An 18,498-nucleotide genomic window follows, 5' to 3' on the forward strand; every position below is an offset into this window, starting at 1 on the left:
AGGCCGATTCACGCTATTGCGTAGAGGTTTTTGTGTGTTCCATTCTCGCCGCAGAGAAACCGCGTAGCAGTTCACAAAGGCGCCCGAAAATTCACGCCGCTATCGAGTTAAAATTTTCTCAATGTAAAAAACCGTCGGTTATTTCGCTTTCCAACCGCGCGAGATGACGTCGCGACCCAAATTCCGCGCTGAAACCGCGACAGTGTACACTTAGCGACGCGAAGCGATTTCAACCGCCATAAGCTAAGAGATAGAAATGAGCGTCAAGTATTTTATCACTTTACGTAAAATAATTTCTGCAGGAAAACGAGAAAAATAAGCTTAGGTCTTTTATTCGAAGTTCCTTCGTTAAAATAAAAAAATAAAAAAATCCAAATTATTACGATTAAAACGAAATTAACATCTGCGAAGAAGAAATTTGCAGCCCATTTACATTTTTATTAATTTTGTTCCTTCTTTAAAATTCTAAAGTTTAAAGTTATTAATTTTCAAGATTTGGAGATTTTTTTTACTTTAACGCGAGTTTTAATTTCATATTTGGTTTTAATATATAAGTACGATACGAATTTCTTTTATTTCGTTGGGACAATTACCATAATTAGATTGGTTAGAAAGTGAAAGACATTCTTTCGAAATGCCTTATGCAAATCATTGCTAAGGTGTCCCGGCACAGTAACATCGGGTGAAGTATTATACAATTATATACATAAAAGTGGAGTAGGATTCATCTTTTGATGGAGCATTCTTCGTCCGATCCGTCCCAACAATCCATCACTCCGTTGCAAAGATCTTGCTTAGCCACGCACTTTCCCAGTTGACATCGATGACCGTTACAAGACGAAATCGTGGAAGCGCTTGCCGAATCTTTTTCTGTAGTAAATTAATGATAATTCGTTATCTTCGCCAATGGCAATCCACGCGTAGACGTCATCAAAAACTCACCTAAAATCGAATGCACCCAACTCAAAAAGCTGGTGACTTTTGTGTAGACCCCGGGCCTTCCCGGTCTACCGCATCCGTCTCCGTTACTGGTAATACCCACCACTGTCCAACGACCGTCCGATCGTTGACACAATAAAGGTCCTCCGGAATCTCCCTTTAAATATTTAATTAAATGTAATCAAGTTTATCAAATTACAATCCGATCAGTTCGTAGCTACTCACCAAAACAAGCGTCTCTCCCTCCTCTTTCGTACCCCGCACAAAACATCTGTTCGGTAATTTTATACAATGGAAGAAATACTGTTCTCTTTCGGCATTCTTCCGTATCTACAACCGGAAGCCACACTTCTTGCAAAGTATCGGCTGCAATTGTTAATTTCGTAAATTTGGGGAATATATCGAAATTAAGAACAACAAAATGATCTTGCTTACGGAATAAGTGTCCGACTTCAAATAATTTCCCCCATCCTACTACCGTGCAAAGACGATTGTTCCACTGTTTGATATCTTCGTGCAACCCAGGAAGACACACGGGACGAATATAATCGCTATAAAGTTAAGCGGCTCGTTTTATTTTTTGTCCATTTCTCAAAAAATCGCGCGTTTTTCATATAGTTCCGAATTAAAATATACGATGCCATAGTTAATACCTGAACTGTACTGGATTTTTCATACCCAGAAGTGCGATATCGTTAATAAATCCCGTCTCTTTATAACCGGGATATATTAAAATATTAGAAATTACTCGAATTTCTTCGTAAGGAGATGGGTATTCGTTACCTCGACGTAATAGACCCAGCCGTGCAGTCCAATAAGAAGTTTTAGAACTAAAAGAATTTTTAATTTCATTATAAGTCTATTGATACTTTAATAGTAAAAATATTTCGATTCTTACTGAAAGAAGCAATGCGCTGCCGTCATTAGCCATCGATCATTTATCAGCACTGCACCACATTGAAACTCTCCTTCTCTATAAAGAGCCACTTGCCACGGCCAAGATCCAGATTGGGAGCTTTGTCCTCCTATAATCCTACTTCGATTAACAGATGGAATCGGTCGTATTCCACACTCTAAACAGAGATTCATTAATTGAACCAATATCCAAACATTTTGTAACAGAAAAACCAATTCGTACCTAAAGAATTGCAACTGACGTGGATCATTTCCTTTTTCCGGCAGATTATTTGCTGAACATCAGCGGACGATCTACGACAGAAAAAATCAATACAATCATTCTAATGTTAAATATTAGTCCTAAATATTAAAAAGGATCTTACTTAGATACAATGTTTAAATGATCAAATTTATAGAAATTAGGTGTCGTTACAGATCCGGAACTCTTGACGGAAGAATTGAAATTTCTGCAAATAATCTTCGTTGCATTGATAAATTTTAAAAGAAAATAATAATACGATTTATTTTTCTTACCTATATGTCAGAGTATTACAGACAGATTGTCCTACTTGTTCTATATCCGAGGACTTAAGATTTTCTGAGCACATCATTCCCCATACTCCATTTTTTCTAACGGCAACAAATCCTTCCGAGCTGTAATGATGATGGTCGTAATCTCCAGGAGTTTCAGTTAGTTTCACTAAATAAAGTGTAAATAATATACATCTTTTTAAAATATTAATAATTTTATAAATTTTAATACATAAACAAAGAAATGTATATATATTACTCACTGCAATGACTCTCATCACTACCAAACGGACAGTCCTGAATTCCGTCACATATCCGGAATTTTTCGATGCATTTTTTAGAGTTAGGACAGATGAATTGATCTCGGGAACACCAAGCTGATCGATAATTATCAAATCAATGAGTATTTATTTAAATCGCAAAACCAAAACTACAAATATTAATACTTACGGCATTGTAATTCGTCGGTTTGATCCCAGCAATCGATAATTCCATCGCATATTTTACTATGTAAACGTTGAGCCCAGAAATATTCTATACACGCTGAAAATAAATCAATGTCATCAGTTACATACAAATCCATTTTTATTCAGTTCCACTTACTGTATATAATTCTAGTTTTATAATATTTCAATTTTGGAAATCTCAAAAATATCTACGATTTGTACGCAAAGTAAGGGTTTTAATGTATGTTCTTCAAACATACATTAAAACCCCTATTTTGCAACCATCAATAATTCCGAGCAAAATTAATCTTTATGAAGGGTTTCACTGTGCTTGTAAATTAACAGAACTATGATACTTCAAACTTTACAAACAAGAGGCAAACTTAAAGTCGGCCATACATTTAAGCCAGTGTATTGACTGAATCTAACCAATCCGATCCGGTGGGCCAAACACGAATAAAATCCTCCAGCATAGAGGCGTGATAAAGAAGAATATTTCGATTCGAACTGTTCGTAAGAAATCATAAAGATCCGGATCGGATTCGGATCGCAATCCGCAATACCGTAGTAGTCAGATCAACATAATCTGTCGATTATATTTCAAAGAACATGTAAATATATTAATAGAAAATATAAATTCGTCCGAACTGTAATGTGTACAGTGTTAAGAACGTTGTTTTAAGAAGGTCTTAAGACAACGTTCTTAACAGGATTTTGATGCATAAATTAATTTGTTATATCAACGTTAAGCGATATAATTTCGTGGATATTAACGTGATATTAGCGTATAGATATGCCAAATAAGCTGCTGCTTGATATGCGTCATTATGAAGCTTCCCAGTGAGAAGAAACTCCATTTTGTGGACCTGCTGAAGAAAATATTTTCTGTTGAGAAAACAGCACCAGAAGTTGGTGTTGGGCGTTCGAGTGTATTCAGAATATCAAATAGTGAGTTACCATATCACAAAAATTTAAGAGCTGGCAGGAAGAAAACGTTGAGCGCCAAAACAGAAACGTTTGATAACGACTGGACGTTGCGATACATCATCACAAGTAAAGAGAGAATTGAAACATAGAAGTGAGTACTTCAACTACTCGCAGATGCTTAAAACGTAACAATTTGAAAGTCTAAGAAGCCTAAATTTACCAAATAAACAAACAGAAACGTCTTAATTTTGCCAAACGCTGTACAGACTGGACCTTAGAAGCTTGGAAGATTGAATGGTCAGATGAATCCAAAATTAATAGAGTTAGTTCAGATGGGCGAAAATGGATATGGACTACATCGATAAAGTCTTTAACTGAGCTTGAAGTACAAACAACATTGAAATTTGGTGATGGTAGTCTTATGGTCTGGTGTTGTATTACCTATTTTGGGCCTGGAATGCTGTTCTATACCTAATAAAATGGATAGCGTTATTTACACTGAGATACTTGACGATTATTTGTTACAGCCAGTTGGTTATTGCCACATTGATAGGAGCTCTTTCATTTATCAACAAAATAATGATCCAAAACATACATCCAAGTGGACAATGTCATGGCTTCGGGATCAAAATATTAGTCTGCTTGAGGCCGCCTCAATCGCCTGATCTCAAACCGATTGAACACATCTGGTCCCTTCTTGAACTTCGCTTGTCTGACTACGCAGCTCCGCCCGAAAGCATCCACCAATTATGGGAACGTGTACAGGATGAGTGGAACAAAATAACATTGCACGATGAAGGATTATTATTAATTCTTTGCCCGATCTCATTAGAAAGGTTTTAAAGGCCAAAGGAGACTATAATGATTATTGAAATGTACTTTTTCCACAAATATGATATAGATTTGTCTGCATCAAAATCCTCCCAATGCATATGTTCTTTGTATGTTACTATTATTAATGAAATGATTATGTTGTTCAAATAATTATATTATAATTATATACGTAAACATATAAGAATGCAAATAAACAAAGTTTTTCGTACTAAAATGTTCTTGGCAACATTTTCCAGTTCTTTAAAATAGTCTCCTGCGTTCTTTGGGAGGATTTTGACGCTTACTGTACGAAGAAGGTATCTTTATTAATAAAAAGCAATAAACCTAACGTTAATTTTATAGTAATCAGTACGGTCCTGAAGTTTTCTCCAGGGAAAAATTCTCAGTTCACTCTCTCGACGGCCCTGCCTATGTATTGCATTGCTTTATCCTATCAATCGAGGGTTCGAGCCTAAATGCCTTATTAAACATTTGATATTGAATTTATCCTATAAAATATCTTACAGCAATTCATTTCGTCGGACAGATCTCCGCATTCAAATCTACGATTGCACCTCATGGTCCAAGAAAGACATTTTCCGTCATTCCCACATCGAAACCCTTGAGAACAATCTGAAATGATCCAGTTATAAAATATTTGAAATCAGATTAAAAGTAATATTTCGGTGAAGACACTTACCCTGAGATAATGTAAGATTTTCGTTTTTGTTCATTTGAGAATCTTTATTCTTTGAACTGAAAATTTTCAAAGGCGTCAGATCCTCATCCGATTTTATTTCTTGGGAAATTTCTGAAATCTCCGCATCTTCATTTTGGGATTCGCTTTTGACTTCTACAGGAAAAGGTTTCATTGTGCTGGATAACATCATATTGACCGACATGTCAGACGATATAACTTTCGCTATTCCCGAAAAATTCTTGGAAATCCTTGAGGTGGACATCGACTCCTTCAAGTTATCGTTCGTTTGCTTCGAGTGTACGGATCTATTCGAGCGTTTCAAGGATAAGGTGCGCTCGACATTTAACGATCCATATTCGCTTCCGTATCTATGTTCGGAAGATCCAGAATTTCTATGGCTATTAGCAAGGAACGAGGATTGAGGACGAGAATTATATGAAGGATCTTCGTTCTGAAGAGATGTCTTCCGAGTAGTCGACAACGGATAGATTCGTTTTAAGTTTCCGAACGAGGATGGATTAGGATAACGGTTTTTAAGATTAATATGTAATGACACACCGACGGTCAACTCGGTCGTTGAAACGGGAGTAACGGGAATAAATCCAGAATCTCCTGTTTGTCTGTCTGATTCTAGCGCATATACATGAGCTTCCCCTAACCCGGTTCTTTTTGGTGTCGCTTGAGATTGCTCCGAGTCGCTTCTTCTTCGCAGGGCGTAATAACCCTGCCAACTACTGTTATCAATAGAGGGATGGAAATTAGTGTATTCGGAAGAATAACTTTTAGTTTCTTGTACGGTTTCGTTTTCTTTAAGAGCGAACTTTGTTTGAGAGTTGAGACCGTCATTAGAATTTTGAAGATTCTCGAAAGTAGATCGATTTATTGAAGTAGAATTGAACCTTTTCGATTGCTTCGTAATAAAGATCGGGACCCAATCTTGTTTATCACTTGTATCCGTTCTTTCCAATGGAAACAATTCGGAATTTGATGAGACATTCAAAACTTTCTTAGTTTCGTTCGTCAAACTTTGAAAAATGGAAAGTGAAGAGGTTGGATTCGACGCTTTGACGCTTAGAAATTTATGCAGAATTTGACTATTATTTACTTCTACAGACGGTCTAAGTCGTCTTTCTTCTAATAAATCTTCGTCCTCGTCTTCTATATCTATATTGTGGCTAACGATCTGGGAACGAGATGTAGAAAATGGAATGGTAATGATTCTGTCTGTGGGCAAGGGATTGTTAGTTGGAATGTAAGGGAGCCAAGAACCATAATTAACGACCAGAGATTTCTTAACATTTTGGTGACTTTCGACGCTTTCCGCTTCCTCTTTCGCTTCGATAACTTCGCTCGTACGAGTAGTGGTCTCTGTATAAATATTTATATCTTCAGTATCTTTAGTAGTATCATTGTTTTTCCATTCCCGATAATCTTCTGTTATAACTTCACCGTTTCTTATAGATGTAAATAAATAATTTTCTATCGATTCAGAGATATTCGAAATAAGGAAATCCGGAGTATCTGAAAAAATAATAATTTTAGAACATAACACACTTTCAAATTATATTAATCATCATTTAGTCTTATTCGTACCCAAATCTTCTAATAGGGAGATATTGAATTGTATGTAGTTTTCAAGATGAAGATTTGTAAGACCTTGAGAAAGAATCCTTCTGGCGATTTTTGGTGAATCGCCGATGGTAATGTTATGTAGTTTATTTTGGTCCAGATATATATGGAAATAAATCGAATCGCTGTGATTTCTAGTATAAAAATTATATACTTTATTAATTGTCGACATTTAAATCACATTAAATTATAATTACTTACCCAAACGTATGAACTCGAACACTTTTTATACTATGTTGTAAAATACTACGACTATAAATTGATTGTAACTACGAATAAAAAGGAAAATAAATATCGCATTATTATTAATAAGATTATAATACCAAGATTGTACTGTACTTACTAAGTACTGATATTTGGCAATTTCTGGATGGATTTTTTCAGATGAAATATTTAAAAATGTCGAAGGAAATTGCGTTTCCGTGTTGATTAATAATTTACCATACAAAATGAAAACTGAAACAATTCAAATTTAATGTTGGTCTGTTATATTTAAAACAATATACAAAGTATCGAAAATTACTTACTCGAAGATGATGGGTAGAAGTTTGTAATAACTGAAACAATTTGAAAAATTATTACATTTTGTGTATCTTTTTACGCCCTGTGGGCACTAAGACGGCCTGTTTTTAGCATGTCCATTATGGGTTTGGCCAAGCCCACAATGGGACATCCGGATGGTGAGAGACGGGGGACTACATTATTAAGCTATAATATTTAACTGGAGCGGAAGCGCTTTGTTGCTAATAACAGAGCACGCGAAGCCGGAGGTTGCTTCCGGCTTCGAGTGCAGACACAAGCTTCTACAGAAGTTGCTTCACTGTAGAACAAACCGCCATATTGTGAGAGGAAGAAAGTTTGTTTTGTTTTTGAACTTGACATTGAAAAAGAGAAGATAAAAGCAAAGAACAACATAAAGACGATAAAGAATTTATTCGGTTAGGTCTATTTATCATAGTGCAGCGCATTTCCTATAATATGTTTCATCCGTATATCTATTGCTTCTGGATAAATCTTCGATCTCACTTTTCAAAAATCTACTTAACCAATCTACATAGATTTTTTTCATTCGATGCGGAACACGATTATAATAATACTGGTAATATTTATCCGGCATTCTAGTCAGGCCTCTGCTAATAGTAGTTTTTGATGCTATATCTGATTTTTCAACCCGGAAATTTCTATGTTACATGGATGTTGAGTTACACCTTATTAAAATCGCAAGACCTTTTGATCTGATATGGTTCAGCCGAACTATATGAAATTGAAAAATATCCTTGGAAATTATCCTTTCCAAGGATATTTTTCAAATGCACTTTTTACATTCCCTGCTGCTATACATATACATAACAAGGGAAAGTTTTGGAATCGTGTCAAAATTTATCCTCAGATTTTTTTTTTTTTTTTTTGCAAATCTCGCGTGTGTTGGCGTCTATTTCGTTTAATATTTCAAGATGGGGTAATGATTAAAAAACGAAATTTAGCATGGTAGCAGCTTCTATATAAGGAGAATTGATGCTACCACGTATAAAATTTTGGTGGTTGAAGGTCGAGAGGGTGGGAGATAGAGGGGGTCACTTGTCATATCTCGAGAGGAATCAGACTTAATTTTACTCCTTATTAGCATTTACGATATATATATATATATATATATATATATAATATAAAACCCATCTCTATCCTCAAAATTAAGCGTTTTGCCATTTTATAATATTAATAATATATGACAAAATTTATAACAGATGACCCCGCATGCAATTTTATTCATTATAATTTAAAATATAAAAATTATTTTAAAATAAAATCTCATAACCGTCGGGAGAATTACTCTGTGTTGGATTTTTAAAATTTTTACAATATCTAGCTTTTTGGCTAAGATAAGTTAATTTTTGCGGCCTATCCTTGCCAATTAATTGTATTGATAAAAAATTGTCAAGAATGAACAATTTCGGGTATACTACGCGATTTGATATCAAAAATATCTTATGACATATAAATCTTTTTGCCCGAAATCCTACCGAAGTCATTAATTTACGTTAAAAGTTGGGCTTTGATAACTCGCGATTTCTATAAGCAGCACTTTTCATCATTCTTCTGTATTTAACAAATAAAAGTGAAGATGCAAATTTACATATACAATAAACATATAGTTCTACTACTCGGCGAGTTTTATTTGGGTAACGAGTAGTGTGCCGTGTCTGTTAAATAAAAGAAGTTTAAAACACGTTTTCTTTATTAACTATAAAATTTACTTCCTATTTTTAATTTTAAACTTTTCTAATGTACAGTGCATAGAAGTGGGTAATACTTATGCGAAGGTTTTCAGTTAATCAAAAACTTTAATAAATAAATATCAGAAATGCTTTGTTGAATTACAACTTTAAGCAACGAACTTACTACGTTTCTTCCACGCCTAAGATGGCGACTTCTGTCTTGCGCGCGCATATACTGGCTTCACTTGATTCCAGGGACTGTGGCTCCAATATTATAGCCACATGCCCGACATATCCGGACGGACCACATCCGAAAAATTCCTATCTGAATTGGATCCCTGTTCCCCAGAGCGATAGGCTGCCACCTTAATCGCTCGTCCATCTGGATGTCACACTTTGTATTATAAAAATAATTACATACAGTAGCCTATCGTTATATCGAGCCTCGTTATATTGGATTCGGTTATATCGCGTTTATTTTTGGTCTCCCAAATTTTAAAAGCACTCGAGTCAATAAATTTTAAATTACCAATCGCCATTGAATTTCGTTTTGCAATGAAATACGGTATTTATTCCTACCATTATCCTTGAAACCATCAGGAGAAACAATAAATTACAATAATGCTAAATGGGCGTTCGTGGTATCGATGTTTACGCAAACGTCTTTTAAGACGATATAACCACGAATAAAATTTAGTATTGCAAAACGAAGCTTATTTTATATCAGATACACTTGCTGATGAAAGAATAGAGGATTCAGAGTCCATAGCATGTATAATCTGTTTAGTATAAACCCGGAATTTTTAGTACTCGGTTATATCGCACTTTTTCTTTGTCTCCCGATAAGCGTGACATAACGAGGGGCTACTGTATTAAGCTATTGATTTATAACTTACCTCCTAAGTAAGCAGATAGAGATATAATGGCAAAAATAGCCAAAATGACGACGCTGACAATAGTTACGATGGCACTGGTACTTCGACAGCACTTGATAATTTTCATTTGACATCGTTTCTTCTTACGTTTGCGATGAGGTGTGTATCTGTCTTCCCAGACTAGGTAAGGAGCTTTCTGATGGTAAGAGTTGGTATACGGAAGATAATCCTTCGAACGAAACATATTTAGACGAGCATTAAAAATTAAGTCTTGCAAGTTATCAGTTTGCTAAATGACTCGATAACATGCGCTATTTGCTGCTAGGACTTTAAAATAAGAAAAAATGAACTTCTCTAAAGTGAGATAATCAATAGACAATCACTTCGCCTGATGATTATAGTTACTGTATCATACCATTTTTTTTTTTTTTTTTTTTAAAAGGTTCGATGATAGTCTGCAACTATCAAAAATGATTATCATCAGTCGCGAAGAAACTTGATTTTGTACCAATACGATATTTCACTTAGATATAAATTCCCTCTCTTTTCTTATAATTATTTCGTAGGAAAAAAATCTGTAATGTACTGTACATACCGGTAAAGTAATTTATACTTATCGACCTCCCTTTTATTGTGCTGTATTGGCGAATAAATAAAAGGTTCCATAATTTTTTCCTTTACAGAAGAATTTTTTTCCCGTTAAATTCGAAATCCATTGCATCGGAGTCTGTTAAATCAAAAGCTTACTGCATTTTTTTTAAAAATATTATTTTTCTTATAATTCTGCTTAATTATTCAGAGATGTTTTTATAAAAAGGGCACGTCTTGATAAATTTTTTCGATGTTCTCTGTTAGGTTTCTACAGATAAGAGTACATTACATAATATGCCCAATTTTTTAAAATTACAGCTTTCGACATTACAAGTATTCAATTACTAATAGTTGTAATTAATTCCAGGTTAGCACGTTTTAAGTAATATTTTAATTAAAATTACATTAATTTTATGAATATTAAATCGTTAAAAGTGTTTCAGAGTGTATAATTGGTTTTCTCATCTCGACAGAAATAACAATCAATAACCTTTTCCTTATTCGAAATTTAGAGAACAATAATTGGTGGGATGAGCCAATGCAACAGGTGGGCGATCTGCTTCCCGGGAGGACTATGAGAAACCCCTATTTCGGTATTAGTAAACCATATAAATTTCACGTGGCCGCTCGTTGGGTGCGAGCCCACGACCATTTACCAATGCTTAGTGATGACCACTAGTGGGCACTTTTTTTAATATTAAATATAACGAAAATTACGCTTACGTACAGTTTGAAAAATAAACACAGGAGCTCCCTATTTACGAACGTTCAACTTATGAACAATTTACCAGAAGTACTCTATTTAGTACATCGAAGGATCAAACACTAACAATACATGGTTATACAGTAGAGTGTCGTTAATCGGAACACCGGTAATCGGAACGATTTTCAGTCGGACTGTGTCGTGCCGAATCGAACGTTTTTGATATACTTTAGAAGTAAATCTAGTAATTTTTATGATTTTATATTCTTCAATATATTTATTTTGTTTGTACAAAATGCAGAAATAATTTTTAATGATACGATAGCCTCGATTATTATTGTAAAAATTTTCGTTAGGCTTAAAATCGACGAAAATTCAACACGAAGCGACACGCAACGGAGAAAAATTTGAACATCGGACAGGTTAATATATTTTTTCGTACATAATCGGTAATCGAAACAAATCACTAATCTGAACAACCCCAGTCCCAAATTGATTCCGATTTTCGACTCTCTACTGTACTGTGTACAAATATACTTTCTAGATTAGTTTTTGACTTGCGAAAAAACCTCGGAAACCTAACCTGTTCGTAATTAGGGGAGCGCCTGTATTTGTTTTCGTCAGAAAATACCATTTTTTCTCAGTTTCCATATTAAAAATTATTCGTATGTATACAATTTGCTATTTTATCAAATTAAAACTTAACTTTAATAAGTTATAGCGCTTTTTTAAAATTTTGCCAGGAAAATATTAATATTGCGCGTTTTATATTCGAATAAAAATAATTTTAGCAACTGGAAATGAATTGTTTTCTTTTTCCCGAAACGGTAAGAAATATTCTGAATACGTTATCACATAAAATATATGAATAGCTGAGTATACAAGAACCAGTATACAACAGTATACAAGAAGTATACAGTAAACAGTATACAAGAAACTGTAGTATTGTTTCATCATTGTGATCTTTAGTTAAGATACTGCATTTGGTAACATCACTCTTCTTTTAGTACTTAATACATGAAGGAAACGACGTCAAAATACTTTTAAGCACGTGTTTGGGAGCTGCTCGAAGCGAAAGATGTTTCCCCCCGTTTTTTGATTTTTCTCATTACCGTCTACGATTCTAACAAGATGCGATCTTTATCTGACAAAACGCGAAATTTAAACACATTGCAATTATTTAAGTCTAAAATACTTTTATAACAACAGTTAAATTTCATATTATTTCGCTAAATTTTCGATTTTATATTAAACGAAGAGATAAAATGGCGATCGAAATCTTAGAAACAGAATTCTCGTTAATACATTTAAACTACTGACCCAATGGGAACATGGAATGTTCGTAATTACTACTTTCAATTTAAAACGACGTTAAAATCTGGGAACAAAACTCTATAACAAATAACTCTATTATTGTTCGACTTTAGAACATAATGCGTTCCTAAAAATGTGTATAAACCAGTGGTTCCCAACCTTTTCTAGGATGCAGAACACTTTTGTGAGCAATTTTCTTTAGCGGAACACTTACTTAAGTTAATATGAAATACATAAGCTTGTCATCAGTTATTTTATTAGAATTGAGCAGTTATAATTCAAAATCTCTACTCATATTATTAACGCCAATTCTAAGACAGGAAAAAATATACCTAAATAACTTTAATGGGAAACTTGTGCCTGATGTTTTTTACATATTTCATTCAGTTTTTATCATTGCCTTTATCTTATTCGAAACAGTAGTACACTCGATAAGTACGAGTCGTACATATATATTTAAGTTTATGAAAATTTTATGATTTTAATTTTTTGATATTCGGCGGCTCGAATACGATTGTACACTTTCCGATTTGCGACTAAATCTGCGGAACACTTGGGAGATGCTTGCGGAACACCGGTTGGGAACCACTGGTATAAACTAAGCTCCTCATATCTAAAATTATCATTTGGGACTGCGTATAACATATATATATGCACCACCAAATGGTAATTTTCAAATTCTTTTCTTCGTTAGGCTGAGGTATTCGGGATTTAACCACGAATTGTCTTCACGCCACACCCACGCCTTTCCATCACTGTCATAAACTGAAAAACTTGTTTCATTGCTTAATATAGTATCCTTCCAACAACTGTCTGGCATAAATAACCAGCTTTTACAGATCTTAGATTTATTTCTTATAAGGGTGGGTGTAGCGGCGTCCGCAGAGTATAGAAAGGAGGCATAAGCTATAAAAAAGGGCATCGTCGGTACAGTACATCATATAAAATTATCATATAAAATATACAGTATATATATAGGTATCACTTGATTAACGCAGTTAATTAATCCCTCGATGCTACAGCATATATGAAAATCGCGTTAATCAAACACAGTGGTACCTCGGTACTCGACCGAGGTACCACTGTGCTAGTGGTACCTTCTAGCGGATGGTGGTACCTCTAGCGAGGTACCACCATCCGCTAGAACAAATTTTCGGTTAATAACAAATATTTTTATTTTAATTTTGTCACCAGTAAAAAGTTTTCTGTAATAAAAATGAGTAACTAATTTAGAAATAAAATGAAACCTTACGGCTCCCTTAGAGATTAAAAAAAGACAAATTGTAGTTAACTCCCAATTGTAGTGTACGTGCCCCAAAGTACGGCAAGGGTGTCAAAATGGCTTCCCTGGCAGAGGATCTTGCCCTAAAACTATCGTCCTTCACTATGTTTTATACAATTTGATCTCTTGAAAGAGAAAGTCAATTTTTTGCCCGTTTCATAAAAATAACATCCTCATTTTAAGTTAGTATAATCCTGCCTTTAAATAATTATAATCTGCTTAAATGCTCAAAGGTTGGATGTCTGCCCCCACTCGAGTTGAGAGAGATGGAGATAGCCATAGCTGCCAGAAGTCAGATGAATTTATAAAGCTAATTTATAATCTTTCGGTTATGCATCCGCTCATGATTAGGATTAAGCTAATTGGATTGTTAAATAAGAAATTTAATAGATAACACATAAACCAAAGGATAACAGTTAAGATATTACACGATAGAAGAATGGTGTTAGGTTGCCTCAACTTTAATCTTATATTTAGTATAATTATTATAAGAATACTGTAGTTAAATAGGTTTGAGGTTTGATATTTACTGTATTCTGGGTCTTTTGGAGTGAACACCGCAATAATTTCTGTGGTTTATTATTACGATGGTAATAAAGTACGTTGAGATGTAGCCTTGTGATTAAGATGAATTTGTTGATAATGAATGAAAATTATACCATAAAATAATTTTTGAGAATGAAAGAAATCGACTCGAATTCAATATTAGTTTTATTTCAGTTTTGAAAATGATCAGTATAGGAAAATCTTAAGCTCAAATTAAACTATCTTTGTATTGCTTCTATTCCTCGGAGTAATAAAAATAATTAAATAATTAGAATTATGATGATTTACTAGCGTATTTAAGAATCGAAATTACACTCCAGCATTCTACCAGAAAAACCACGAATTTCGACTAAAATTATTTTACTCGTACTACACGATCAATTTGAATTAAGAATTTTTGCCATCGCGTTCAGAAGAAATAGTCAAACACAGCAAAGCGATTATCTCCAGTTAGATTTAAAATTTTTTCTCATGCCCTTGCACTTTCCATAGAATTCACACCTTCCAGCGAGACAGGTCTTCCAAGTTGAGAACTATTACGTAAGTCTTCTATTTAAAGCAACTTTTTTAATGCCCGAATGTTTGATTTTTTTCAGAAAGAAATATAGGATGATTATAAAATTCCCAACAACCTGAAGGGAGATTAATTGCAAAAAATGTTGAATAGTACTACTCACGTGATATTTGTGTCAGAAAAAATAGCGATGAATTCGAATCTTCAATCGTTTTCGCTTATCTGGGCATTTTAATTGATGCATTCTTTTTTTAATAGACACATCTCAGTTTTTGCTTTTATTATAATTGTAGTTAACTCTTAAACTTAGCGCGTCGTCTCTCGAAATGTCACGTTATCTCGACATTATATTATATTCATATATATCACTCTAAATGATTGCAGTTTTCATGTATTTACCAAAGTATGATAAACGATCATCATAACGCTTTCCAATAGTTAAAAACCTAACAACCTGAAACGATAAAAAACAGTTAATGTTACCTATGGTTCCAAGATGGCGACTCGTCTCTGATTCCAGCAAATAGAAGAAGGGAAACAGTGGGAACGCACGTTCTAACCTAACCTAACCTATTCTAATAAATTACCATAATTATTATCAACAAAATTATCAGAATAGGTTAGGTTAGGTTAGAACGTGCGTCCCCACTGTTTCCTTGCTGGAATCAGACGAGCCACCATCTTGGAACCATAGGTAACATTAACGAAAAAAAAAAAAAAAAAACTGTTTCTCGATTTTACAATATAGTTTTTGTTGATCTTCAACTTTTCATTGATAAAAAATATGATCGGCTTTTAGGAGCAAAATGACAATATCGAATATTTAGGACCGAATTTATCCTCGAGAAACTCGGGTCTGTGGGTTATATTGCTTTTTCGCCTCTTACGAATAATCTTACTTCAGTCCGATTGATCAGCGCGGATGGATACGAAACTGACACAAATCTACCTATTTTCTGAAAACTAGAAAGTTTTTACATACACTGCATATTGGAAAATAGAATACCATCCAAATAAACCGAAAACCATAAATAAGAACCTCCCAGTGCGAATGTACGCACTCAAATATTGAAAGGGTATATATTGAATATCTGGTTAAATAAATTATGAGTTGTCACTTTCACGGTTCAATAAAACTCGATAAAAATCCGATATGAAAAATCTAAGCCATATTTTTCTTACCCAATTGTCAAATATATTTCTGTAATTTAAAAGTTCATATCGCTAAAAACGCTACTTCATAAAAACAGCGAAATAATATTCAGTTAATTCGGAATCAACTAAATAGAGAATGATCACCGCATTAGATACTTAAAGGTCTTCTTCCAATGTCTAACGTGGTGATCATTTTCTATTTGATCGATTCCAAATTATCTGACCAGGTCCAATCATTCACATACAGGAATTAATAAATACACGAAAACGTAGTAAAATTGGTTGGATATATTTCAGAGATTTGCTTACGATAAAACCAAAAACTAATTTTTTAAAAAAATTCTCTCTGCCTCGTGGGCACTAAGAGGACCTTTTGTAAAAGTAAGCCCATTATGGATTCGGTCAGATCCACATGGGGCGGCTGGGTGGTGAGGGACGGGGCTAGACGTATTCGGAGTGATCATACCCAAAAAATTCCTGTCTGGATTCGATTGCGAGTTCCCCAGGGCAGTAGGTTGCCATCTTAACCTCTCGGCCATTCGGCCGTCAAAGTTAATCTCGTTTATATAAATTGGTCTATTCTCTTTTCGTATAATTGCTCGGTGAAAACATTTTCATTGTTCTCAAATACGTACGGATGATGACAATAAAAAAATGACGTAAGACGAAACGCTTATGTTTCGCTTTAATTTCGTCTAAAGTCGAAAACGTTCGACACTAAATTTGTATAGATATAAAAATTAACGGAGGAAATTATTGTTACTCGAATCGCCAGAATTAACATAAAGCGATCTGATTATTATTAACTGAAGACACGAGTGGATGAAGGAATTACAATTATTTAAAATTCTATTGTCCTGCATAGATGGTGTCAAAGAACCGTCTATCATAAAGCATCATCAAAATTCCAGAAATTAAACGACACTCGGGATTTATAAACGGATGAAGGGACTATGTTACATTAAAATTACATAACAGAATCTTGAACATCAGTTTACTCAAAACTTGTAACATAACACCTCAATCCACTCGATTCCAGATTCTCTGGAATATTGTAAACTATTGTCATACGATCTACATTTGACTTTTTTACGCTGAAAACGAATTTATAAAAACAATGCATAACAATTGGAAAAATAAACAAAGCTACAAGAGCATGAAAATTTTCTAATCTCACAGAAATAGCCTCTGAATTTTTTAAAACACGAATTGAAAAACTGGAAAAAACCATTATTTTCAATCTTTATTATGAATAAAAAAGTTATGTAAATTAATTCATTTTGTATGCGCGGTTTTTCTAATACATCGTGACTTGATATCTCGTAGAATAGAGGAAATATGCACCGTAACACAATGTATTTCAATTATTTTTACACGCAGAGATTTTTATATTAACATTTTTTGTCTACATTCTTATCTCGCATGTTTAACGTTTTAATCGAATGATTCATTTATTAACATTCTATATCAATTCTAACATCAACTTATAGTAATATCATCGGAAGTTTGATACAAACAATAGAAATAAAATAATGAGAATCTGTTGTCTATTTTGTATATAAATTTTATCTAAAACGAATATTTAAGCTTTTTCCGCTTGCAGGCAGAATATCTACATTTAATGAAATACTCCACGAATTGCTATTGAAGTTTCATCTTATAAAAATCGTTAACATCAATCGATTGCAGCACGTCCAAAGTCTGTTTCCTTCCACAATATCGGAAACGTTTTGGTTTCACTTATTTGACCTTGGTTACGTTCATTTATTCCTCGAAGAACGAGAAGAAAAACTGGATTCGTTGCAGAAACGAAGAAGAGGTTATCGACCCGCATTATCCTGTTTATCCTAACCGAAAAATTTCTCATTTCGACTATTCTAGACAATTGCAATCCCGACAAAAACCGATAACTTTTTTCTCTTTGAAATCTTTTATTATTATTATTATTATTTTAAATATTTGGCTATCGAACGATTACCTTCGTTGAGAAGTTCAATTACAGATTTAACGCCGGAATTTTTAAAAATAAATATCTACAACTATTACATTAAAATAATAGATTCTTACCTCATCTCGATGTGTCTTATTGTGCATCCCGCGTATCGATCTATTCCAGACGACGTTGGATTACAATTGACTCGACGGGAATAGGGATGGCAATCTCAGTTTCGGCATCGTACTAAGAAGCACGCGGGATCTCATGCGATCTCGAAGGTCATCCAACTAGACAAGAGATGAGTTCTGAAAACTCGTTCGACTGGACTCGGGCTTTATCGAGTAACCTTGACTCTTAGCGGTGTCAATGCGATCGTCTAACTTCTCCCGAAAACACTAATATCTCGCATACATTCTTAGCATTACAAACGCGATCTCTGCCCGTGAATTTCTTACCTTCTCTCTCTTTTGTAAGGAACTTACATTTC

At 34.1% G+C, this 18,498-nt stretch overlaps 1 protein-coding gene across 1 annotated transcript; it reads right to left on the bottom strand.

Moving 5' to 3' along the window:
• Positions 1-316: 316 nt before the first annotated feature.
• On the bottom strand, positions 317-18,393 carry LOC136988188 (uncharacterized). Its single transcript, XM_067286016.1, has 19 exons — positions 18,143-18,393; positions 9,992-10,199; positions 7,410-7,439; positions 7,226-7,338; positions 7,084-7,151; positions 6,847-7,016; positions 5,254-6,774; positions 5,079-5,186; positions 2,818-2,910; positions 2,631-2,744; positions 2,371-2,536; positions 2,220-2,303; positions 2,078-2,148; positions 1,838-2,012; positions 1,593-1,769; positions 1,375-1,490; positions 1,167-1,305; positions 943-1,097; positions 317-870 (listed from the first exon to the last, which is right to left on the bottom strand). Exons 1-19 carry the CDS (start codon positions 18,167-18,169, stop codon positions 725-727), a joined length of 3,681 nt encoding a protein of 1,226 aa, XP_067142117.1. The 5' UTR covers positions 18,170-18,393; the 3' UTR covers positions 317-724.
• Between the last annotated feature and the right edge of the window lie 105 nt (positions 18,394-18,498).

Source organism: Centruroides vittatus, unplaced genomic scaffold (assembly GCF_030686945.1).
Source record: "Centruroides vittatus isolate TY-2023 unplaced genomic scaffold, ASM3068694v2 scaffold_324, whole genome shotgun sequence".
Lineage (NCBI taxonomy): Eukaryota > Metazoa > Arthropoda > Arachnida > Scorpiones > Buthidae > Centruroides > Centruroides vittatus.

Excerpts from the sequence above, each read along its gene's own strand:
- LOC136988188 (XM_067286016.1), bottom strand. The coding sequence starts at position 18,169 with ATGCACAATAAGACACATCGAGATGAG. Across the intron at positions 2,537-2,630 it reads TAGTGATGAGAGTCATTGCA|TGAAACTAACTGAAACTCCT; the intron begins GTGAGTAATATA and ends CACTTTATTTAG. Across the intron at positions 1,098-1,166 it reads GGAGGGAGAGACGCTTGTTT|GGGAGATTCCGGAGGACCTT; the intron begins TGGTGAGTAGCT and ends TAAATATTTAAA.